The following is a 26,534-nucleotide window of genomic DNA, read 5'->3' as shown; positions in this document are numbered from 1 at the left end:
GAGAATGTGATTTTCATGGCCCCTGTCTTTCTCTTCTCTTTTCTCTTCTTCTTCCAGGAGCTTATTGAAGTGGACAGTGATGTTGTTTTTGAACTGGCTTCCTATATTCTACAAGTAAGATAAAGTGTGTTTGTGTGTGTGCTTCTTTGGGTGTGGATGTTATGCACATGGAGCCAAACACACTACATGTAGTTATTCCAGGGGCCTGCAGTTTTGCAATGAAACAGTTTGAAGTTGTCTTCCAATATGTCTCCACCAGCCTTTGATCCTAATTGACGATGATTAAACTCACATTATCTACTGCACTCGTAATTGTGGATGATTAAATGCACATTATCTAATTCAGTCATCAATCTGTCAGTAATCTGCAGTGACGCTCAGAGGTTTTAAATCCTAAAAACCTCAACTTTCTTTGTTGGTAGCAAAATTCTTGGCTACCAGCTGAATTCTTGGTGCAGTCAGTAATATAACACAGAGCAGCAGGGAAACTCTTTTATTCTACAAATGCTCCACAACCTTTCTCTCTTCTGTCCCTTTCTCAGAGTAAGTCAGTCCATTAACCATGATGCTGCAAGGTTGTGTTACACATTGACCGGGCTGAGTGGTTTGTCTGTTTTTTGTATGTGTGTGTGTGTGTGTGTGTGTGTGTGTGTGTGTGTGTGTGTGTGTGTGTCCTCTATGCAGGTGCATATGTACAGTATCAGGTATCTGCTCTGTAGGCTTTCAGAGGTTTCTCTCCAGATGGAGGTTCAATGTTTCTATCTGATTCCAGCACAGCAGGCCTCACAGGACATTCACCTATGCAGAGAGAACATAAACACACATTTTATGGTCACTTCTCAGTGCTCACAAATCCATATATGTAAACTGTTTCTTCTCTCATTACTTTTCTCTTTCCCCTCTCTGTTCTACAGGAGGCTAAAGGTGATTTCACCAGGTAAGCACACCAGTAACTTGTAAGAAATAATAATTGGTAACAAGGAGTGTGTGTACAGGTTATGGAGGTGATTAAGAGGGTGATGTTACAATTTGTTCAAAAAACATATTACACCATTACACCAATAACTGAATGCAAGCCTATGTGTTCCATCCCACAACATGCTCTCTGTCCCCAATTAAAAATGCATTTTTGTCCTGTAATCAAACCACTCATTTTCACATTTTAAAAAATTAATATCCCACCCTTCATGCAACTGTCAGCTGTGTGCTTGAGATTAGACTGGAGACATAACTACTCAAGTAAAATGTGAGTGAGGACCTGCTCCTACATTTGTATTTTTTAAATAGAAAGCACACATTTCATATATTTAGATGTTTCCTTACTAGAAATCCCATACAAAATAGCCAATAGTAGGTTGTTATTAGCGATTAAGGCTGCAACTAATGATCATTTCATTATCAATTAATTGATCAGTTATTTTCTCCATTAGTCAATTAGCAGTTTGGTCTGTAAAATGGCAGAAAATGGTGAAAAATGTTGGATCAGTGTTTCCTAAAGCCAGAGATGATGTCCTCAGATGTGCTTTTGGCCACACTCCACAGATGGAGGAGAAAGAAAACCAGGAAATATTCAAGCTTCGACATGAATTTTGAAATCTTTTCTTAAACAAATATTCAAACTGGACATTCACATAGAAAAATGCATTTTGTCACTGACACTAACATGTTTCACGGTGTTCCCTTAGGTGACAAAAGTGAATGTGTAGAATAAAAACATCATACCTTTCTCAACATGGTGCCACACAGCTGACTTCAAGCCATTAGTCATTCATCAGATATTAGCATCGAAATAAAAAAAATAAAGAAATAAAATTACAAATAAAAATAACTAATTTTTTTCTAACACATATTCTAAGTTTCTTCCCTAGAAACTAGTGTGGTTAATAAATGTTGATTCAGTCGGAAGAGACAGACAGAGAGACAATAGAAGTGATATTAGTGGTCTGTCTGTTCTTCTGCTCCTCAGGAGCATTGAGGTGAATCACTAATAACTGTTTCTGACCTTGATTTACATCCCTCCCTCCTTCTTTCCTGCCATCCCTGTTTCACTTTGGTCCACTCTTTTCAGCCTGTGCTTCCATTAATGAGAAAAGCACAGATTAAATGTATCTCTGTTTGCCTGTCAATATGTGTGTAGTGAAAGGCAGAGGGTCTGTGAGTGGCTTCCTTCCAAATTAAGACAAGGTCCACCATTGGGACACAAAAGATTTCCTTATATGACCAGAGAACTTAAAGAAAAATGCTATTGACAACTTATGTTCAAACATCAGTCTTTGCGCTCACATTAGTTAAACCCTACAGCTATTTAGCTCTCCTGTCATGTTCGTCTTTCATGGGACCTACGTTCAACATGTGGCTCCTTTAATGCACATCTGTGTTAAGTTGGCCTAAATGTATGTCATCCCTCATCCCCTCATCCCTTTGTTGTAGCACAGACAAGAGACTACAGCAACCATCACCTCTGACCCCATTTCCGCCGGTGAAAGGAGTAAATAAACACAATATCTTGCAGAGGGCTGGAATGTGACACACTCTGGAGACATTCTTGTCACCCTCCTCCCCCTTTCCTTATGCCTTCCTCCCACACACACATACCTCCCATCTCTAAAACCTCTATGGACCCTGCCCTCTCTTCATAACCATACACTGTACCACCTCTTTTATATTAAGTTTTGCTGTATCTCTCGCTGCTGCGCCTTCAAAAAATACCCATTATGCCAACTAGTTTATTGACTCTTTATGTATTATTTTTCAAAAATAAGTGTGAAATAAGATTCCTTTGTCAAATACAAATCCATTTGTTCCGACAGTTTTCTTGAAACAAGAGTAATTGCCTGTTAGTGGAAAACACCTAAGAGTTTTCCTGCAGTAGAAAAAAAAGTTGAATTTCGATATTGATTCAAAACCATTTTAAAAAATAAAGGTTTTGACATTATATTTGATTAAGTGACTTGTGGACGTGTCACAGTGCCATGGTGCCCTAATTGTATTTGTTCAAATTTTTCTTTGTGTTTAAAGTTGTGCATACAACCACATACTGTATACGTAACGAGTTACTTGAATGAGCATCAGCCAATCCAGACGCACAGCTGCGTTCACACATTGAAGAACAGCCGGAAAGGGCGGATGGGATCTCTTCCAGGGCTTTAGCTCATAGGTTGTCATGTTCCCAGGGCTTTCCCCAATCCTCTGGGGCCTTGGCAGAGGCTGGAGTGAGGCTAGGGGATTAGAGTTGGGTATTAAGACCTCCTGCCACTGGAGGTCTGAAAACCGAATCTGGGGCCAAGTCTCTTGGGCTGTCTGCATGTTTCCCTCTCTCATTTACTGTCTGTTCCTTGTTTTTTTGTCTGTTTCTGTCCCTCTCTTCTCTCCTGTTTCTAACTTTCAGTGTCCCTGCAGCTGTTCTGAGATGGACAGCGCCCTGCCTCTGAAATAGAATAGCATCTATCAGCATTCATTCCTCTTTCTTGACTAAATGCAGTTCCTTTCCCACCATTTTTTCCAAAGTTAACATTTAACTTCTAAGACAGTTCTGGAAGATGTTAATATATTGAGTGTTTTTTCTACCAGTTTTTGAATGGATTGCCTACAGCAGGGAATGATTGTTCTTGCAGACAGTAGTATTGACCATATCTTGTGGTTTCTCTCTCCCAGTAATGATGCAACCAGGTCTGACCTAAAAAAGCTGCCTGCTCTGCCCACCCAGGCCTTGAAGGAGCACCCATCTCTAGCCTACTGGTGAGAGACTAGTCAGTTATCCAGAAAACCGCAACATTACACAAGCGCTCGTTTTCCCCTTCTAATAATTCTCTCTCTTTATTGTACTGTCTTACAGTGAAGATCGGGTCATAGAGCATTACAAGAAGCTCAATGGGCAGTCCAGAGGGCAAGCTATTGTAAAGTAAGTGTGTACATGTGTTCATATGTTTGTCCACTGTGTGGAAGGCTGTGTTCTCTGTAGCCCTAACATGTCTGTCTTTCTGCTTCTCACAGTTATATGAGCATTGTAGAGTCTCTGCCCACATATGGAGTACATTACTATGCTGTAAAGGTACAGTTTTACTACTCTGCCTTTTCTTTTTTCACACAGACACATCACACACATTTTTGCTCACTCTGGACCTGCAAGCAGGCAGTTTGGGATTTGGAGATATGATGGAGCTTAAAGCTATTTGTACTCTGTCTTTCTATCTTTGTCTCTCTTTTTCTTTCTGTCTCTGCCAGTCCCACACACATGCACAACCTTTCCTGAGGCTTTTGTTGTTGTGTGTTTCAGGACAAGCAGGGGATCCCATGGTGGTTGGGTCTGAGCTATAAAGGCATCTTTCAGTATGACCACCAAGACAAAGTCAAACCCAGGAAGGTGAGATAATGTTGCCACAAAAGTGTCTGCACCACAAACTAAACTGTTGTCTGCACAGCCTTCAGTCCCTCTTTGAAGGAGCTTTAAAACTTTCATTTGTGTGTTTTCCAAAATTGCAAGAATGAATGTGATCAGTAGGGCTGAGTATGGGTACACAATATCTTTAGGTCCGATCACTGCAAGCATTCTTCAATTTAATGCGAGTGTGAATGCCACATTACTGCAGGAACAGCTAGAAGCTACGTAGGGTCTGTGATGTTGAAGTCAAGCATGGTGTATTTGACAGAGTTGCCAGTTCAGGGTGCTGAGATGCCACCAAAATGTTCAAAAGGATGAAAGGTATCAAATGGAGTACTCACTTGGTATTGGTATCACTTTTAGAGTACTGATATTGGTACTGGTATGGGAATTTTTTAAACAATACCCGCCCTTAGTGATCATGGTTTCTGCAGGCCCTTAAAAAGTCTAAACCCCAATAATCTGAATTTTCGGCCTTAAAATGTCTAAAGTGTGATTTTTATGGGTCTTAAAAGTTGATTGGATTATGATTATAAAGTTGTGTTGACTTCAGTCTCACTTTTAAAAAAATGTTCTGATCATGTTTTAACAACTACAAAATGAAACCGAGATGGACTCTAAATTGCTTTCATAACCATCTTAAAAAGTTATAAATGTAACCTGCAGAAGATTTATCAAGTAATTACTCCGCTTCGTTTTCATTTTTTCTACCTCTGTCTGACACTGTCAGAAAGTCACAGCTGTCCATTTTTTCCATTTAGTGAGTCAGAGCATTGTTGTTTGGAAAGAGCACTAACAGTGCTGTACAAAATACTACTGTCTGGAGACGGTCAGTCTTGGAATGTTTTGCATCCTGTCCTGCTTTTATTTCTGCTTTTCTCTGAATGGTATCCTCCTCCCAGTCGATGCACCCAGTGTGAGAACTCTTCTTACCTCACCTCTGACCCTCAGTCATGTGTCGGGCCTTGATCTCTGGCATTCAGCCTTATCTCATAGGTTGTTAATGGGGTTAACAGCATCCCTGCAAAGTGACCGACCACCAAGACACTCTTACACAGACACACTAATACCCTGTAGCTCATAAACACACACACACACACACTCATGGCTAGCCACAGACAGGAATTAGACTGAACTTTGAACTCACCATCCTGATGAATACTTCCTGACTGCCACAGCTTTCCTGTTTGCCACTAGCATTGTGCTCTGTGTGTGTGTGCACGTCTTGATTGGTACATTCCTATGTAAACCACTGAGCCACATCCCTGCCTCATTCCTATGTGCTCCAAATCTTGTGGCTGTCTAGGTGTTAAACGGATAGTTCAGATTTTTTGAAGAGGGGTTGTAGGAGGCATATTAAAGACAGCAGATAGAGGTCAAAAGGCCCCCACAGAGATGCAAAGATGGAAGCTAAGCATCATATGCTGTGGATGGGGTTTAAGCCAAAATGTATTTTAGCCATTTAAAGAAGGTCCAAATTTATATCAGTTAAGTGTACACTACATTTATAATATTTTCACCACTTTTTACCTCACCATCAGAAAGCCTTTTCATGCATAACTTGCTTTCCTGCTGTGAAATTTGTGAAAAGGTCACAAACTGTGTGTTTTTACTATATATACTATATATATTAGTGTCGGTTGATAGAGTGAAAAATGGCAAGTTTTAGCTTCCCCTGAAGTAAATGCCACAGGAGAGAAGAAAGAGAGGGTATTAGAGAGATGGACACAAGAATAAGTTAATAGCATTCCCACACAAGAGACTTATCAAGCATTCAGCTGCCATAGCAACAGTCAGTGTGAGTCATTGGTCTGTTAAGCTTCGGTACTGACCTCCTCACTTTCTTCCTCTGTCTCCCACTCTCCCTTTCTCCTTCCTCACCCTAAGACACACACACACACACACACACACACACACACACACACACACACACACAAACAGAGCAGAGAAAGAAAAAGACTGTGCCTCCTCAGTATGCATGTGTGATTGTAGTCTAAGGAGTTTGACCCACAAGGGATTTGTGGACTGCGTGTCTTGTTAAGGCAACATCACAAGACTAACTAAACCCCACTGAACCCAGTGATGTGTTTTTTAAGGCAGACAAAAGACTGCGGGGGGTGTTTCTTTCCAAAGCTTTTTGGCATTTCACAGGAAGAGGCACTCATGGAGTCCACTAGGAGCCTTTCTTATGTTATGGTAGTAATGGGATTCATCACTATTTCAACAAACGAGAGGAAGAGCAGTTGATTTAGTGATTAGTCAATCATCCAGCCAGTCCAGTACCAGTAACCACTGACTCAGAGGGTAATCACCAGCTTGTCACTGCTCAAGTTTTCATTACTGTGACTCAGTGAGGAGGAGGAGGAAGAACACTAATTATGAGACATTTTGGTCCAATTACCATCTTTTGTCGCAGTAAAAAAGGTTTATGTCTCAACAAAAACCTTTTTTATTCATTAATAAGCAACTAAGTGACTTCAGGTTGTGCTGTGCAATAGGTGTGTGCGTACTGGAGGCAGTTGTGTTTAATTAGTTAGTCGTTTTACGAGGGGAGATCCTGTTGTTTCTAAATGCAGACCGTCTACCACACCCTCTATGTTTATTTGGGGGTGTTAAAATACTTTTCCCCCTCTACTTACCGCAGGTCACATGTAGACACGCACACATACAGCACACACAGACAGGGGTTTACAAGTGAACCATACACCGCACTAATGCCTCATTAGTGTGTTGTGACTCATTTAGGCAGAGATTATAGGGTCTGTATGTTGACTGACTCCCTGACTGACTGACTTGAAGCTAACATGGAAAAGATTCTGTCAACACTGTGAAGAAGGTTTAATCAAACACAGCAATCCAGTTTAAATGAATGTCATCTCTCATGCGTTTCACTGTATATTGACCTTTTTTTTCTGCAGTGGATTGAGAGTACACACCCACTGACTTAAGTCAGCTTCTGTCTGTGTTTCATTCCGAGGAAATAGGCGCATACAGCCTGTTCTGATTAGTTTTTCCATAAATGTCATCCCTCCAAAACACCACAACCTAAACACAAACAACAGGAAGTGTATCTGCATCTCCATGACAACTGGTGGATGTAGTATTGCACACCAGAGCCCCACCCATGGGTGAAACAATAGTCTTAGAGAGCCTCGGGTCCAGTTCTAAAAAAGAATAATATCTGGCCTCACTACAGTTGTACTGGCCTATGCTATTTAAACTTTCTATTCTTCCCGTAATCCCCATGGAGTCTGCAAGACCAAAGAAAGGCCTTTACACTCTATCAGATCTGACCTTTTCATCTGTAATGGCTGCGTGCTCGGGTGTACAGACATTAAAATGAGACAGACGTGGGCCTGTGCACATGGGCACTGAGTTGTTGATGAATAAAGACCAGTCACTTCCTCTCCTTGTGTGTGTTTGTACCATTATGTGTGACAGTCAAGAGGAAAAGGATTTATAGCATATGCTTGCATACATGTACTACCCTCACCCCAAGAACAGAGGCACCCACCATCAGCTTTGACTGAATCTGTCAGCATGTTTCTATCAGATATTCACAGCCTGCCACGAAGACGACAATGGTTTCATTAGTACAATGGGCTTATGTAACTGAAACAGCACAGAAACTGAAACAGCACAGAATCTTAACAATAATGTCTAATTTTAAACTTCAGAGTGACTTCACAGCATTTTGGTGTAGATCACGTACTGCTATTTAAATAATCCAAATGTACAAACCCCAATTTCAAAACTGAGTGCGTTAGTGCCCATGGCATGAGTAACTTACACATCTGTGGCACCGTTGATGCTGAAAGGTATATACAGGTTTTGGAGCAACATATGCTGCCATCCAGACAACATCTTTTTCGAGGATGTCACCACTTATTTCAGCAAGATGATGCCAGGCCGCATTATGCACATATTACATCAGTATGGCCCCAGTAAAAGAGTACAGGTGTTAGACTGTCCTGTCTGCAGTTCAGACCTGTCTACCACTGAAAATATGTGGTACATTATGAAGCGCAAAACACAACAACAGAGACCCCAGACTATTGAGCATCTGAAGTCATCTATCAAGGAAGAATGGGGAAAACTTTCACTTTCAGAACTTAAAAACTTAAAAAACAACAAAGTTAATCACTTTGAACCTTACTATTATTTGCACACTTGCACATGCACAACTTATCCTGAAACATCAAAGTTTCCACAATTGCAACAGCACTTTCCTGCTGATGGGGAGGACAGCTGTACTGGTCTCGTGCCTGAACAAAGTTACAAACACCTATCTTATCTCCAAAGCTCTGGCCCATATGTAGCCAACATGCATGCACACACACACACAGTCACTCACTCACTATCTACCCAGTCAGCTATATTTAGCACCATGCTACATTAGCACTTCACACTCCATTGAAAAGTTACGGTACAGCAACAGTTTTGATAAGAGCAGCGATTAATTTGCACACATTTTTGTGCACACACGTACACACTCACAAAGAGTGCGTAATACATACATTAGGCTGTTTACATTCTTATTTCATAATATTTCTCCCACTCCTTCCCTTTCCTCCCTCTCATCCCTCTGTCCATTGTTTTTCCCAGGCTGTTAAAATTCCTGGGCTGTGACCTGTTCCTCCCTGAGCTCCCTTTCTCCTCTTTTCCTCCCTTATCCTGTCATAGCTGAGTCTTCTACTTTGTTTCTTTTCTCCTGTTTCTTCTAACTTAGTTTTACCTTCTTTACAAAATGGTTTGTCAGTGTACGTCAGAAGTTTGAGCATGTCTGTGTGTGTGTTTGCATGCCTGCTCCAGCTGACAGACGCAGGCCCACTTGTGTTCTGAAATAGCCCACACTCTCTCTCTAACAAGAAACAGACTCAGACTTTGTGAATGTGTGTGTATGTGCGTGCACACAGAGGTCTGACTAAACAAAGCAAGGGCACTTCAGCTGCTGGGGCTGCAGAAAGCTTCTTTCCCCCTTCACCACTCCTCCCCTGACCCCTCGTTACACACACACATACACACACGCACACACACCTCCCAACCACAGAGCCCAGAGCAGGAAGCACAGTCCCTGAGGGAGGGAGGAGGGGTCAGGAGGAGGGGAGGCACAAACTCCCCCCTCCTCTTAACTCTCCCAGCAAAGCTACAGGAGAGGAGGAAACTTAACTTTACACACTTTCTCTCCACCAACACATATACACACACATGCCTACAGATGGTGAACACCCACCAACTCATAACGTTCTGTTCCCGTGCGTCTGGGAGGATTTAAGATACACACATGCTGTGGAGGACGTCTTGGGGGAAACTTTCTCGCCCAGCTGGCTTTGGCTGCATTTAAAGAGGAGCTGATGGTTCATAAAGGAGACGGAAAAGAGAGAAAAAAAAAAAGCAGAGGAAAGAAAGCCTCCTCCCTCTCTCACACTGTCTTTCTCCAGAGTGAGGTCATCCAGCGAAGGGATCCACTGCGGACAAGACTGCCGGGTCTGGACCTAATCAGAAAACTCCAGACTAGGTTCTCTTCTCTGTTCCTAACTCCTCCTCTTCATCAGCTTTGTAATTTTTTCTCCCCGTCCTCCTTATCCATTGCATTTCTCATAACAAATTGGATCATACAGAGAAGAGAAGAGAGGATTTGGCTGAAGGCTGTGTGGATTTTCATGTGAGGCTATATTTTGTGTGAGCAGCCCTAAAGAGTTTGTGTTTCTCCTCAACCCTCAGGTGTTCCAATGGCGTCAGTTGGAGAATCTCTACTTCAGAGAGAAGAAGTTTTCAGTAGAAGTTCATGACCCCAGGAGGTAAATTTATATCACAAATGTCAGCTGCTGCACTGCTTTGTTGGAACAGTTTGATTATGTGTATAACTGAGTGTTGAAATGCATGAAATACTCCTCATTGGTTTGATGATCATTATCTCATACCAGTTCTTCTTCATTGACTGAATGTTGGTATTGAATTTTCTTCAGCTATTATTTGGAAGTGGTACAGTTTTGCCTCAGTTATGGACACCTTCCAGTAGCTTTTACTGCAAATTACAACTCTGCAGTATGTGAATGTGTTAAGATTCATTCTACATGTGGTACAGTGCAGGAAAGGAGCGATTGGATTCTAATTCAGTAATGGTTGTAGCATTTGTCTTGGCAATAGAGCAAGATATTGGGGATGTCCCGGTGGAGCCTGACACAGATTGATAGGCTGGTTATTAACACACTAGTGCAGCTGCATGTACGCACAAACACATGTGCTCTTGATAGTTGACCACAGAAGGATAGATGGCTGTGTGATAGCTGTTTTGCGGAGGAAGTGACCTCTCTTATGTTTATTTAACATGGCTATATATGTGGAGTGTTATTCTGCAGACAGAGCGAGGGAGTGAATGGAAGAAGAAAGAGACAGACAGGGTGAAACAGAGAGCATTGGTGTTTTCTTTAAAGGAAGCTGTCATTAGGGTGAGCTGGTCAGTTGCTCAGCTACAGATGTGTGTTTAAATAAGGATGAGTAAACAATGGGGAACAACGTGTGTGGCTCTGCAAAAAAGCCTCCAATAGTTTTCGGCGGCAGTAGTGGTGTTGCTGCTGCTGCTGTGAATATGGAGTGATCTTTTGTATTCAGTGTATATAAGGAGGCTTTGTGTCCACTCCAACTGTAGGGCGTCGGTGACGAGAAGGACGTTTGGTCACAGTGGCATCGCCGTGCACACGTGGTACGCCTGTCCTGCCCTCATCAAGTCCATCTGGGCCATGGCTATCAGCCAGCACCAGTTCTACCTGGACCGCAAGCAGAGCAAGGTCAGTCAGGCCCACCAGATACACACCCACACCACAGACCAAAGACATGATTACATATGTAGAAGACATGCAGCAAACTTGAGATGAAGAATTTCCTACAATGATTATTGTGACTAAAACTATTATCAGTATTAAAGTGTAAGTTTAATTGATTCACACATTGAAATCATGTCAAGTTTTACATTGAAAACCTCTCTGCAATTTGAAGTGGTATGGTACCATGTCATTTGCAATATCACCGTTTTGCTGACACAAAACAAACTTGGTATTGTCGTGATTTAATAATAATTGAAGGAACAATATGTAACAATTGCATGTCTAGAAATTAGTACTGCAGCCCAAATAATGAGTTGAAGTTCAAAGGAGGACACCATGGCAGTAATATTGTTGTCAGAGAAGTAAGTATTTCAACATAGCGTTCATTTTAGGATTTAATACAGTAAATATTTACAGATTTCTCCTTTAAAATCTGAACGGGTAAAAGTGATCGTCAAGAATGTTATTGCAGTTTATTGTGAAATCGATTATAGGTTCATCCCTACAGTAAGCCCAGCAAGTATGGTCAATAAGATTATTGCAGTTAAACTGCTTAATGATGTGCTTTGACAAACCCTCTCTGTTCTTGTTTGTCCAGTCTAAGATCCATGCTGCACGAAGTTTGAGTGAGATCGCCATCGACCTTACAGAAACAGGAACTCTGAAGACCTCCAAACTGGCCAACATGGGCAGCAAGGGCAAAATTATAAGTGGCAGCAGTGGCAGTCTGCTCTCCTCAGGTCAGTACATGTGTGTGTCTGCTTGAGAGAGAAGAAGGCTATGGGGGAAAAAGTTTGGCGTGTGTGTGTGTGTGTGTGTGTGTGTGTTTGTCTTTGTCTTTGTGTTTTTTAGTGTGGTGGTGAAGGGGGATCTCATTGACAACTGGAGGGACAGAAACAGCTGCTTCTGGAGAGATGCCATTGATTCTGTGCTGAGTGTTCTCACACATGCACTGTACACACCCACACCCCCGGTGTCTTTCAGCATGTATACAGACTCATCCTCCATAGGCCTCTGCCCCCTCTAAATTTAGTGGGTGAGGGAATGAAAAGGGCAAGAGGGTCAGTGTACAACATCGCCACAGGCTTTAAGACAGTGCTTATCTGTGTCAAACAAATAACAATTGTGACGAGAAGATTTGTACATTAACCAAATTTAGAATTGAGAGGAAAATGACCTTTTCAACCCAGACAGTGATGTAAAGTATGTTTCCTGCTAGGAAAGCAAGTGCAGAAATTAGTACTTGTAACAAGGTTAGCTAGTGCTGCATTATTCACTCACAAACAGGCATGCACTTGACCAATCCAGCATCATTTATGATTAAGAGGAAAGCATGTTCATTATTTAGAACCTAGAACATCATACTGATTAAATGGCTGTTTTCAGGAAAAAAGAACACTATTCTCTCTCAGTAATATTTCCTCAATGCTTTTATCACTTTGATCCTTCAAAAGCCCATCTTCCAGATCAGATCTGTTTTTTCTTTTACCAAGAAACATACATCTTCCTACCTTCCTTCCTAATCCCTTCTCTTTATCTCTTCAGCTATCAATTCCTCTCTCCCAATCTCCCTTTTCTCTCCTCTATGTTTTTCTCTCTTTCCACCCCCACCCCATATCACACTGGGTGTCTCTGTCTTATCTGTCTGTGTCTTGTCACTTGTCTCCTCAGCATCACAGTGTTGATTTCATGATCCTCTCCTGACTGGAGGACATCTCTGCCCAGCAACATAAACATGTCACAGGAGCTGTGTCACATCACCTCTCTGAACACATCTGACACATCTCTGTCTGACTGTGGCTGTCCAAATATTCAAATCTAGATCATCATGGCCACCGTGGCTGCAAATGAGGCACCACAGAAATGTAGCTGTTCAATGTTACTTAAAGCTATAATATGGAATATTTCTGCATTAAAATGTCCAAAGGGCTTGACCTATGTTATATAATTTGTTGTGTGGGGTAGTTACATTATCCCAAATGTTTCCAACAATGGTCAAACCCAGAGAAATCTGTAATTTATTCAAGATTTCCTATTAGCCACTAGTTGTTATTACTTCCGGGAAAACACGGGATATGATAGATAGATAAGGGAATGAGGAAGGATGTCTGCAAACGTGACTAAACATAACGTGAATAAACCAGAGTACATTACCTAGTCGGTGAACATGATTTCTGTCTGACTCATGTGAGATTGATCTTGAGAGACCTTATAGTGGCACAAATTAAATATTGTGTGTTTAACACTGTGTGTTCAGTGTATTCTAGCTGTAAGAAGAGAGGGTCACTGCAAGGGTTTGTGTAACTGCAAAACAATAGATGTAGAAACATGGAATTTAAATATAGTATGTTTTGTAACAATAGAGCGCCATTTAACGTTTCTTTCTGCCACAAGTGTTTCAGCGGTGGTTACTTTTGTATTGTTGTTGTTTCACAGTAAACCACATAGGGTCACTGAGAGAGCATCAGAGAGAAGCAGAGTGTGTGTGTGTGTGTGGGAGAGTGTATGTTGTTTTCAACAGCCATGTTGCAAACAAGGCTGGCACCATCTCAGGGCCTCTGAGATTGTGCGTCACTGACTTTGTCCTAAACTGCCCCTTCCTTGACACACTCACACTTGCACAAACACACCACTGAAGCTAAGTTTCCTTATCGAAATGTTCCATTCACTTCCCTGTAAACATCCTGCGAGGCCAGCAGGTGCACGCACAATTTCTGCCTCCTCTCCACAATCTGCCTCTAACACACACACACACTCCAAACAGGAATACACACATGTACATGCTCCTGACTCCTATCCTCATGTTAAATGTTGTCTGTACTTTGCAGGCTCTCAGGAATCGGACAGCTCCCAGACAGCTAAGAAGGACATGCTGGCAGCACTGAGGGCCAGGCAGGACGCACTGGAGGAAACACTAAGACAGAGACTAGAGGAACTCAAGAGCATCTGCATCAGGGAGGCGGTATGAGAAAACAGATGGATTGGGCAAATTTTTAGAGCTACAATACTTAAAGCTCTTCTTTTCTAATTTAATTTATTTCCTTGTTCCCTCTTTATCTCTCCTAGGAGCTGACAGGAAAGCTTCCTAAGGAGTATCCTCTGGATCCTGGAGAGGAGCCGCCCACAGTGAGACGGAAGATTGGTACTGCCTTCAAACTGGACGAGCAGAAAATTCTTCCTAAGGGAGAGGTAAAGCGGCAACTCCCTGTTCTCCTCAGTAGTACTTTATGACTTTTGTCATGACCGTTTATCTCTATTTAAGTCAGCTGGAAAGAATGGAAAAAATTAATGATCCATTTATGGACACAGTGTGGCTATTATAGATCAAAACTGGTGTTTATATAGTGCACATCAAATTTTATTATCTGAAGTCTCAGATCATGTGGTGTAACCAGATCATATGAGTGGGTCGACATCGCAGCATAAAGCATCACATTGAACACTGCCGTCAACTTCAGTCAATCTGCTGCCTTGAAACTCCATTCTAGCTTGTGTTTGATGTTAAGAGACCGAGTAAAAATGCAGATACAGTCATACAAATCTGATCAACTTTATGTGTTTTTGGTTTGACTGTGTTTGATACAGTATGTCAAAGTGAAAAGATAATGTCAGGTCAATAGGCAATGCTATGCTGAAACAAAGATACCAAACATTGGCATGGTGAACATTTCTAATCTGGTATATAAAGTCAAATTGAAAAACGGCCCAAGATTTTTAGGGGTTTTAAACTTAATTTAAAAACAAATCTTTAATACTCACATAACAGTTGGGATGATGATTGATGTAATGATAAGTTAACTAATGCCTACTCATTTTTAAAATAAGCAACAGAGAACAGTGTAAAGCCACAGTCTGAGATGTCTTGAACCTTGTGAAAGTAGGTGCACTGCATCTCTGCCTCGCTGTCTTTTTGTACCACAGCTGGATTTTCCAGAGTAGCAGAACTTCTAAAAATAGTCTGGCAGTATTCTGGCCACAGGAAGTGGTGATAGTAGGATTGTGTGCGCGCCTGTATGTGTGCAGCCATGTGTGTGGGTGTGTGTGTCGCTGAGGTTGTATGCTTTGAAAATAATCCAGAGACACAGTATCATAAAAGTGCCTCACAAGCAGAAAGACGTTTCTTAATTTAGACCGAACACCTTAAACTCAGAAGGAAACAGAAGCCACCCTGGCAGGAGTGTGAGGAGATTGTTAGAGAGAAGGATTCCTCTGAACTGAGGTAGTCCAGTAACATGTTGACCCAAGAGAATACATCATCGCTCTGTCTCTCTGGAGGCAAGTGAAATCATCTCACATGTATGAGTGAACACATTACACGCACGCTGTTCACAGTGTGTGTCACGGGAGTTTGTTTCCTGCTCTATAATCACATTCACAAGTTTCTACTTTACTATTCAACAGCTCAAAGTTTGCAGCACAGTTAACATATAGATATAATACATTTATCAGCATGACAGATTATGTTTTAGTTGGTTCACCTAACAGTCTCTGCTCCACAAATCTCAGGAGACATGCAAAGGAGGGGAGGATGGATTGATGGAGAGATGTTATTATTGGGGGACAGAGTTTCTCAATAGAGAGTATCCAGTGGTGAGAAAATGCAGGGCTGCAGCACAGATAAATGATTTCCGCAGTGTGTTTTCTCTGGCAGGCCTTTGTGTGTGTGTCCAACCAAATACATTGCATGGGAGAGTTACAGTCTGAATACGTGTCTGCAAACTAAGCCTTGTTGTTTTTGGATTGTACGTAGCTTTCTGTTGCTAAAACTGTGAACGAATCCGGTATCTTTGAGCTTGTGTTACTCAGAGTTTGCACTCACGTTTTGTGTGTGCATGTGTATGTGTGTGTGTGCTTATCCCAGGAAGAGGAACTGGAGCGTTTGGAGCGAGAGTTTGCCATTCAGTCCCAGATTACAGAGGCAGCCAGGCGTCTTGCCAGCGATCCTCATGTGAGCAGTAAGAAGCTGAAGAAACAGAGAAAGACTTCTTATCTGAATGCATTGAAGAAGCTCCAGGAAATTGAGAACTCTATCAACGAGTACCGGGTCCGCTCTGGCAAGAAGCCTACGCAGAGGGCGTCGCTTATCATAGAAGGTACCAATATATTCCTCTTATCTCTGTATTTCTGTTTGCTGTAGGTGTCACCACACAATAGTGTTCTTTCCAAGCACTGTTTAGAGCTGGATTCTAACATTTGTAAACATGAGGCTTTAGATTTTACAACTTTACAATCTCTAACCCTTTGTCTTTATTTCTTTGTCCTATAGAGGCCAATATTGGTTCTGAAGACAGTTCATTGTCTGATGCACTGGTCTTAGATGATGGTGAGTCTTTATCCTTCACATTACTCCTCAAGGTTCTTGTGATACTTGCATTTTTATGGCTCATGATAATAATGATTTTCTTAATTGTTCTAACTTAATCCACTGATTTCTCTCTTTCAGACGATCCTCAAGTTACAGGTACCCCCACGTTCTCTCCAGTAGCATCGCCTCACAAGGGTCTCCCTCCTCGACCACCATCTCATAGTCGGCCCCCTCCACCACAGTCCCTGGATGGCCTGCGACACCTGCACTACACGCGCTCTGACTACGATAAATCACCCATCAAGCCCAAGATGTGGAGTGAATCATCACTGGATGAGCCCTATGAAAAAGTCAAGAAACGCTCCTCTCACTCCAGGTATGAGGGAGTTTATCTTAACTAGCCCTTTAGAATAGCTCTACTGTATTTTAATATGTCACAATTCACAATTATTTTGTGTCTATTTGCACCCAGGTGAGAATTGTCCCACGGCACCTGAGTGCTAATAGCATATGCCTTATTTTGAACATCCACAAGTGCATTTAAGATATTGTTTAGTCATCTGAAATGTTGCTAATCAAATTAGCAGTATTGCGGGTGCTCTACAGTTTCAGACATCAGTTACAGCCAGTGACAGCAGTCTTAAATAAAGGCCTCATACATGGGTTGACCACATCATCAAAAGGAGTATATATGTTATGAAAGTTATAAATTTAATAAAAATGTGCTTGTTTTCCTTGCCTCTTTGTCAAGTCACAGGCGTTTCCCCAGCTCTGGGAGTGCAGAGGCAGGGGGTAGTAACTCTCTACAGAGCAGCCCTATCAGGAGCCTCCCTCACTGGAATTCACAGTCCAGCATGCCGTCGACTCCGGACCTGAGGACCAGGACTCCACATTATGTACATTCCACTAGGTCAGTCTTTATACCTTAAGTTGTTGACTTGTTGTCCAAGACCTACTGTATATCTCTCTAGTAAACATAACAATTATATGTAACAAAAATGCCTAGTGAAATGTTCTTGTAAATGAAAATTCACCTTGTCCTATATTATTAAATTCACAATTCTATTAATTCTGTAGATGTGTTCTAGCTCAGCTCTTGTGTTGAACATTTTTTATGATTCTACCTTTTACAGGTCAGTGGACATCAGTCCCACACGTCTGCACAGTCTCGCTCAGCACTTTAGGAACCGCAGCTCAAGCCTTGAGTCCCAGGGCAAACTGTTGGCATCCGACCCCGACGCACACCCGCACACCTTGGGCACACTAGGCAGCCCCGACTTCTTCCTGGGTCCAGGACGCAGCTCCAATGGCTCTGACCCACTGGACGACTGCTCGTCCTGCACCAGCCAAAGCAGCTCAGAGCATTACTACCCCTCTGGTGGACCCCCCGGCAGCAACCCCAACTACTCCACTCTAGGAGAGGACTCACCCTCCAAAGCCAGGCAGCGGCAGAGGCAAAGGCACAGGTAAGGGTGACTCAACTTTTTATATCTGTATGTAAAGAAATGAACCGTTATATAGTTAGACTGATGAATGTTTCTTCCTTTTTCTCCCTCCAGGTCTGCAGGTCAACTCGGTTCCTCGAACTCTGGCTCCATGCCAAACCTGGCAGCTAAGAACGGCTCTGGTGGAGGCTCAGGTGGAGGTGGGATGGGAGGGGGGCACCACGGAGTCTACCTCCACAGCCAGAGCCAGCCCTCCTCCCAGTACCGCATCAAGGAGTACCCACTTTACGTGGAGGGCAGCCCCAATGCCGTGGTGGTGCGCAGCCTGGAGAGCGACCAGGAGGGCCACTACAGTGTGAAGGCTCAGTTTAAGACCTCCAGCTCCTACACAGCTGGGGGACTGTACAAGGAGGCCTGGGGGGGAGAGGAGGGAGGAGAGGGGAGCGGACGACTCACACCGTCACGCTCTCAGATCGTACGGACTCCGTCATTGGGACGAGAGGGTGGTGGAAGTGGAGGAGGGGGGAGGGCAGCAGTGTCTGAAGAGCTGCGGTGCTGGTACCAGAGGTCCTCAGGGAGCCTGAAGGAGAGGAGTCACTCACATTCAGGGTCTACTTCCTCTGAGACAGGGTCACAGCAAGGCACCCTGGGACATGGTCGAGGGAGTAGAGTAGGGACACTCGCCAAGGGCTCACCAGGTGAGTCTTCCTCAGTTGTTATAAATAATATTGTATTTTTCATCAGTTAGAATTTTTATTTTGTTTTTCATTTTTGTTTTTCAGTTTAATTTAGCTTCATTTATTTTGCAGAGTGAGCTTGCTTGTTTCAGTTATAATATGGAGGTCAGGGGCAAGATTCAAGAAGTTTGGACCAGGTGTTACAGTAGAAACACAACACTCCTGCTTATTGTGTTGACAAATTTGACTAAATTGACAATTGAATTTAGTTTAATTTAAGTTAGAGTATTTCTATTTTACTTAATTATATAGTATAGTAGCCTTGGTAAAATCCTTGGACTCTTTCTCTATTTAGGTAAACAAATACCTAGTATATTCAGAGGTTTAACGTTAAGCCCTGGAAAACTTTGCCCAGTGTGAGGCTCAAACTCACAACCCTTAGATTACGAGACTGACACACTGCCTACTGGGCCAATGAGGCATGTTTGGTAGGGTTGCATGTATTTATTTAGAACACGGGGCTATCACCTCTGTCCATTAAATGTTGATGTACGACCTAAAGGCATACTATGCAGGATTTTCACCAAAAACAATGCTTAGACTAATACAAGTCATTACCAGCCAGCCAGCACCTGGGTCCACAAAGATCCCGCCCTTTGCCCATACCTTCTTATTTTCTCAAAATTTTGCTGCGTGTGTGATGTTTTATTAACCCACAATGTCGGTATTTGATGACTTGGGAATGAGACTCAACAGTCAACTATCTTGGGGTGTTTACACAGCAACAGACAAATTCAACATATCCTAAATGTTCAACTTTGTGAGAGCAAATGGGGAAAAACACATGCCCTATGTAAGGCTGGAACTCATAACCTTCAGAGTATGCAACTGACACTGACACCTACTGTGCCAGCGTGACCTGTTTTTCCCACCACGCTGTACTGTTGTGTCTCATGACCCCTGAGGCAAATGCTCTTTGTGACACAGAGGCTGCAGACCCCCACCACTTATGTAGAGCATAGTTGAAATTCCTTTGCCCCTCACCTCACTGAAGCCTCTGTATTTGTGTTTTCTGTGTATCTGTGTGTCTTTGTAATTCTGTTAGGGCTGTGCAGTTAATTGAATTTTATTAAAATATCCAAATGGTATAAGCTGCAATTTTTTTGATAAAGGAAAAATATGTGACAAAAGAGCATTATAATTAAGTACTGTAGTGCTGCAGAGATGCAAATGTTTTTCTCCAGATGTAAGAAAATATGTTTGTTTGGAACAGATCCCAACAAATGTCACATCATCATGATTGTATTTATTTTTTTCAGTGAAGATGAAAATTGCAATGCAAAAATTATCATTCCCACTAGTCATGATGACTAACCATATCACAATCACAGTGTCTTCCTTAATAAAGACAGTGAGATTTTTTTTAGCCCTAATATGTGTATTTGTTTCTTCTCTCTCTCTCTCTCTCTCACTGCATGTGTTTTGTCTCATTTAGCATAACTAACTGTCGATTTTCCCCATAGTTGCGTCCCCTCACAGCCAGAGGAGTATGACGCCCTCCAGTGAACACGCAGCCACACCCACACCCCCCTGTAGCCCACAGCACATCCTCAACTGGCAGAGCGGGTAAGAGACACACTCAGCAGCAGGTCAGGGTGAAGACGGATATAAATATAATCTAAAAAACTGTATCTTGGTGACTCAGGTCCTTTTCTCTCAGTCTTTATCCAAACCTCACTCTAACAACCTCACATGCTTCGACTGTCTGTCGCATCTGTGTCAGCTGATATTGTTTTTCACTGTTAAACTAATCCCAAAGAATGATTTTTATGTGATTTTGGGGTCTATTTTGAAACATTTTTCATTCTGTTCTGCTGTTTGTGTTAATGTTTGACTCACTGCACCATTGTTCCTTGTGTCTTCACTCTTCTTCCTGTTTTTCCTGTCACCTCTCACATCCTTTGATCACCTTTTTGTCATGAAAAATTCTCTTATTACCTAATATTTGTCATTTCTTCCTCGTCTCTCTCTTTCTGTCCATACTAACCCTCCTTTCGTTGTGTGTGTGTCCTCTCTCCTGGTTTAGAGGCACAGCAGACAGCTCTCCTACTGAGGACGTCTGTCAGTCTCCTCCTCAGCCCAGCTCTGATGCATAGAGGTACTGTCTGTGGTCTCGGCCTGCCAGTGGTCTAAACCTACAGTGTACTGTTGGGAAAACACAGCAGCAGCATAACAGAGAGAAAACAACCTTGAAATGTAACGTGACAGCTGTGCCAAATTTAGTCACAGTGAGACTTTTATTCATCGAAATCTGTCTGTAAACAGTTCTGAAAGTCTAAGCAGTCATGAGACATGTTTACTTGTCACTTACATCAACAACCGTGGGGGGCTGACAATGGGGAATATGCATAATTTCTTGCTTTTTACGGTGGAGGTATGTGTGTCATGTACTCTTTCTCTGGCTGTTATCTGTATCTGATCTCTGCATGTGCTCTGCTCTGTGGTCGGACACTGACACTGTGGCTAATCCCTCACAGAAATACTTAACCATCTGCTGTATGTGAACATTCTTTAACAAACAAACAATCTCAGGAGCAGGTAAACATGTGAAAACATCATTTGAAATGGCAAATTAATAGTTAATTTGTCTTAAGTTAATAGTTATTACTAAATGATTTGTAAACATTTGTTAACGATAATAATTAGATTGTAAAATGTCTATAAACATAATGTGGCTGCTATTATAAAGTTGCAACTGATGATTATAATACCTTGCAGACTTTTGTACATAACTCATGTATGTTACATGATGTATGTGAACCTACATAAGTAATGTACTTACTTTAACACAAATCTGTTTGTTTTTTTTCCTGAACCCACCCATGTAGTTTTTGTGACTGCAGTCTACCCAGACATTGCATCTTTATTATTGCTAACTTAACCACAAAGCACACTGGTCGTGCAAAACTGATGCTAGAGGGGTACCTGCAGCGTCATAGGACCACTGATCAAACTGTTATATTTGATGAGTTTGGAGTGAGAACATGTTGTCCATAAACATTATCTGGATGGTTATTGTAAAGTTGCAACTGATGTTTACTAGAATAAAACAGTGTTAAAATTTTATATCATGATCATAGCAACCAAAATTATCATGGTTATCAGCATTATTGGTTAAAATGTGCTGAAAATGTTCAAAAAGTACTGATACACACACTGAAATCATTTCGTCAAGTTTTAGATTGAAAACTTGAAAACATTTCTTATAAGAAATAGACAGATAGAAATATAAATAAGTATGGAGAAATATGTGCATTTTACTAAAATATACAGTACAGAGAAAAATAAGAAATATGTACAAATATGTATCTACCTTAACATTAAAGCTGAAATTGGGTCTATAAATAAGTGTTAAAATGCAAGAATATTAAAATAATTGATGCTGGACAGTATTTACTGTAAGTTTTTCAAAGCAAGGTAATCAAACATGGTTATCACGATAATTAAAATTGCAAACAATCGTATTAATTGTTGTGAATGTTATCATGGTGTATCCTGAAACCATTTAGTGTTTCATCTACGTATATTGTTTCTAATACTTTATAAATGGTTAATGAATACTGTTTAGTCCATCGAAAAATCTTATTTGAATGGCCATCATAAAGTTGCAACTGATGTTTGTAAAACTTAACAGTTGCTTAATAAATGGTTAACTAAAGTTTAATTAGCTGTCAGTTCACCATTTATTAATGATGGTTATTAAAAAGTATTACAGATCATAGAATATGGTTATTTAACCTTTTAAAATGACATTTCTCTCTCTGAAGTCAGTCTCATCCTGGTCTTGTGTCTTCCTCTGTAGGTCTTTCAGTGACAGCTGTTTTCTCAGCAGCCCGCTGTGTTCAGAGCTGGCAGATGTGCAGTGGTACGGACACGACAAGGCCAAACCTGGAACCCTGGTCTGAGACCTTCCTGTAGGAGCCAGAACAGTCCCATTGCCCTCTCCTACTGCCTCTCCACTGTCTCTCACTACTACCCATCGACAACCAACAACCTCATCCTCAAGGCCCTACAAAAACCCTGCCCTGACCGGACTGTCGGACTGGACACAAGCCTCCTCCTCCCTGAATCCTGCCCTCCATCCATCTCACCACCTCTTTATTATACTCCTGTGTCACAGCTCAGCTGGACAGGGACACACTTGCTAGGCTCTGAGAAGAGCTGGTTTCACAGGACAGACTGAGAAGCGCCACCTCAGCTGCTGAACTGTTGCCCTACAGCACCAGAGAGCCCGTTCTTTACCCACCCTCTGCACACAAGCAACGGGGCGAGAGAGGGGGAAGGAGTGATGGGAAGAGAGAGCACAGAAAAATATCAAGCATACCAACATCGACCATATCTCATCTTCGGTCCCCAAACCTTACTAACTCCAGTGCACTGCCACCCAATCAGAGGATACCTGCTGGATTTGAGCCACCAGTTAAAAAAAAAAACATTTCTAGGCCCAAATGAACTGTGTTGGATTTCATCATTCCCATTAATGTTGTTTGTCTTTTTTGTTTATTTCTCCCTGCATATTTATAAAAGGTGAAGATGACAGACTTTTCAAAAAAAAAAAATCTGGATTAACAAACATTTACATGACAAATTCCTCTCAGTTTAACCCACAACCAAAGACAGCAGCTGGATTGACTGGTCACACCAGGGTCCCCGGGCTGGTGTCCCTACGGACAACTGTATGAGAAAGAATTCACAGTGACAATATCAAGATGGTTCATGGGACTCAACCTGGGATAATGATGAGGACTATAGCAATAAAAACATTGTACAAGTATATGAACTGGTTTGAATCTACAGAGTGAATTGAAGCAGGCGTTGTGCCGTGTTCTCTGCCTTGTGGTGCTTAGAGTGAAGGATTATTAGTGCATCATAGGGAGAATTTGGAGTTGTGGTTATTGGGTTTGGCATTAATCTATGCTTATTTCAGTGACTTCATCATCCATGTTTATTTAATGTCTTTGGTCTCGACAAGATTTCTCTGTCCACATCAGTTTGTTTGGCCACAGTGGGATCAGTACTAAACCACTCTGATTCCACCTTTTCACATTTTTCATTTTCACCCCTGAAAGTTAAAGATGATTAGCCGTTGACATCTGTTGGCGTTGCTTGTGTTTGATATTGAGGCTGTCCAGTGATAAATCTCCACAGTGAATCGTCTTTTTTATCTCTAGTGTCTCTTCCTCTCCTTTGGTCTTGGCTCTAAACCGATCTGTCAGTCCCTTTTGTAGCACTGTTTTCTCATCTCTGTCCATTTCTTCAGCTTGACAGGAGCATCCTGACTGTACACAGACTGAATTTAATGCCGGCTAGAACACAGACACTCTCACACACACACACACACACACACACACACACACACACACACACACACCCATACTGACAGTCGTAACACCTCATTTTATGGGCATGCATGAGTGCAAGTTTATCAGTGCCAAACATGTGGGTGCTTTACATTTTTTACTGTAATTCAGCACTTAAACAAGCCACAAACCCCTTCAAATCCCAGCAGTAAATGCCCACAGTCTATAGCCATGGTATAAAACAGCAGCAAGGCAGAGTAGCTAGAAGAGAACCCTCAGACCTCTCTATGATTTGGCATCAGGTGTGGTAGAAATAGTTCAAATATACTTTGAAAAGCACAACAGTGTGTATGAGGGCTGGACCTACATTTCCATCAATATTTTAATAATGAGTTGTATCAACATGCATTAGAGGAAACTGGGAAAGCTAGAACCACGGACATGGTTTTACACAATAGTGCTCTTTTTATTAGTATATGGCATTGACTGTAAACAAACATGGACGCCGTGTCTCCACTTTCTACTGCTGTACAAAAGTGAACCCAAAGTTTCCTGGATACTAGGGGCTGCCATCTTGCGCTGGTGACATCATTTGTAGCCAGAGCTTGTGCGGTAGTCGTAACGGTTGGAGCCATGAATTACGTGGAGTTCCCGTCCATACAGCCGGCCATCTCAATCATGAATAGGGCTGAACCTTTTTTCCAGACCTGATCAGAAAAATGAACACTTAAACATACATCAGGCATTTGGCTTTACTTTTGGGGATCTCTCATGTCCTCCATCTTCGCATATGTCCATTTTATGGGGACAAGTTCAGGTTGACAATAATTAATACCCCACTGTCAGGGCAGAAGAGAAGCCATAGCCAGAGCTGAAAAAAAACAATTCTTAGGACTTTCCAATGGAGAGAAGTATTTCCTTACACATCCCAATCAACAATCAGATATTCAGAACAGGGTTAGAAAAGCACACCTGGTTTTGTACCAAGGAAGTAGAGATGCATGTTTTAGCTGTCCCTGAACCCCTCATCTCTCTCTAACCAGAGTTTATGTTGAGAATCATTTTATTGTTGCACAAAATCTGAATCAATCAATGATGTTAAGATCATGTTACTAAGATTATGGCAGATTCTACATCTCAGTGACGGAGAGAAGTGGCCATGTTTTTTTTTTATTCTTATGTTTTGATAAAACATGCTGTATGGCATGGAAGGAATAGAACGTATCTCCCTCTGTCCCTCACAGTGTTTCCTTCATGCACTGACATCAGTTGTTGTAATGATGTTTTTAGATCACTCCTGCATGGTTGGTTCTCCAGAGTTGTCCACCCATGCCTGGTCAGATTTGATCAGTCTTTACCCAGGATTGAATCCAGTGCTACCTGGTTACCATCTCATTGGAATTAATTACTAAAGTCACCTATTAGAGTACAAGTTTGACCCCGCTTTGCTCACTCAAAGACACAATCCCATGCATGCCCTGCAGACCCACTGACAACTGAAGCCCCCAAAGACATCCAGCATCCGACGTCTGTACACTAACATTAGCACGTCTTGCTCCATACTGTCTCCTTGCCCACTGAAAGTCCCATTATGACCTTGTGGTAATCTCTGAGCCCGATGTGAAGAAGTGTGACGACCCCTCCTCCTGTAGCTCCAAACATACCATATTCTCTGTGCTCCATAGAAATGTATGAGGTTTTTGTAATACTCTCCGAGAGAAATGAACTAACTCTTTTATCAGTCTTTTCCTGTATGTACGGAGGGGCACTGTAAGGTTTTGTGGGGTTTTTAACATTCACATTAATTGTTTTAACAATGTTCCATTTTATATGAACCAGTATTGTTTTTTTTTAGTTCTGACATTGTAACAACCCTTTCAGGTGCTACAAAATGACCAGTTACTGCTTTGTCACGTAGGATCTCTAGACATCTCTTCATTGTTATCAATAGATTCAATACCAGATGTGCAAAATGAAGCTTATTTTAACAGACAGTTTAATAGTAGAACACTTCCCCTACCAGACAATAGAGCATGTAACTTGATTTTATCAGTTCTGTTCAACTGTAACAATACATTTAAGGTGTTGTAGAAAAAAAATGTGGAATTAATAAAAAAAAAAAATAACTGAATTCCACAGTTAATTTATTCTTTTTTCTATTAAAAATTTGTATAGTAACTTTACATTTTTCAAAACTGTGTTGTTGGAAATTGATGATGAATTTTCAAGATGAGAAGCCGTGGTGGTTCTTCAGAGTAAGAAAAATAAATTATTGATGAATGTTCTCAAGATTATGCCTTTGTCTGTTTTTTATGCCTGCACATTGGTGACAGCTGTGGCTGAGGCATTATGTTTTCAGGTTGTCTCGTGAACGCAATATCTTAAGAACACCTGGATGAAATTTTGTCAAATTTGGCACAAATATCCACTGTTTTTGGCTGTAACTCAAGAACTGATAAAATAATTATGGCAACATTTCACACAAATATCTAACAGGATAAACTGATGAAGTGTTGTCTTTACTTCACTGTGGCATCAT

At 41.6% G+C, this 26,534-nt stretch overlaps 1 protein-coding gene across 10 annotated transcripts in view; it reads left to right on the top strand.

Moving 5' to 3' along the window:
- Positions 1–26,284, top strand: part of frmd4a (FERM domain containing 4A) — a 139,218-nt gene extending 112,934 nt beyond the window's left edge. For 5 of the 10 annotated variants that reach the window (XM_084733370.1, XM_084733371.1, XM_084733368.1 and 2 more), the window contains exons 6-24: positions 58–114; positions 915–937; positions 3,655–3,738; positions 3,836–3,901; positions 3,994–4,051; positions 4,277–4,363; positions 10,106–10,182; positions 11,031–11,172; positions 11,807–11,948; positions 14,037–14,170; positions 14,275–14,397; positions 16,070–16,301; positions 16,475–16,531; positions 16,652–16,889; positions 17,265–17,423; positions 17,647–17,979; positions 18,073–18,656; positions 20,159–20,261; positions 22,498–26,284. In XM_084733370.1, coding sequence (XP_084589496.1) covers positions 58–114; positions 915–937; positions 3,655–3,738; positions 3,836–3,901; positions 3,994–4,051; positions 4,277–4,363; positions 10,106–10,182; positions 11,031–11,172; positions 11,807–11,948; positions 14,037–14,170; positions 14,275–14,397; positions 16,070–16,301; positions 16,475–16,531; positions 16,652–16,889; positions 17,265–17,423; positions 17,647–17,979; positions 18,073–18,656; positions 20,159–20,261; positions 22,498–22,600 — 2,802 coding nt within the window. In that variant the 3' untranslated portion in view covers positions 22,601–26,284. Of the gene's footprint in view, positions 1–57; positions 115–914; positions 938–3,654; positions 3,739–3,835; positions 3,902–3,993; positions 4,052–4,276; positions 4,364–10,105; positions 10,183–11,030; positions 11,173–11,806; positions 11,949–14,036; positions 14,171–14,274; positions 14,398–16,069; positions 16,302–16,474; positions 16,532–16,651; positions 16,890–17,264; positions 17,424–17,646; positions 17,980–18,072; positions 18,657–20,158; positions 20,262–20,721; positions 20,794–22,497 lie in introns of all 10 variants that reach the window. The other 5 variants (XM_084733373.1, XM_084733369.1, XM_084733367.1 and 2 more) reach the window with 5 other exon arrangements.
- Positions 26,285–26,534: the final 250 nt, after the last annotated feature.

This window comes from Lutjanus erythropterus, chromosome 13 (genome assembly GCF_056507025.1).
Source record: "Lutjanus erythropterus isolate fLutEry1 chromosome 13, fLutEry1.hap2, whole genome shotgun sequence".
Classification (NCBI taxonomy): Eukaryota; Metazoa; Chordata; class Actinopteri; order Lutjaniformes; family Lutjanidae; genus Lutjanus; species Lutjanus erythropterus.
The sequence above is the reverse complement of the archived record's forward strand: the minus strand, read 5'-3'. Positions and strand labels throughout refer to the sequence as shown.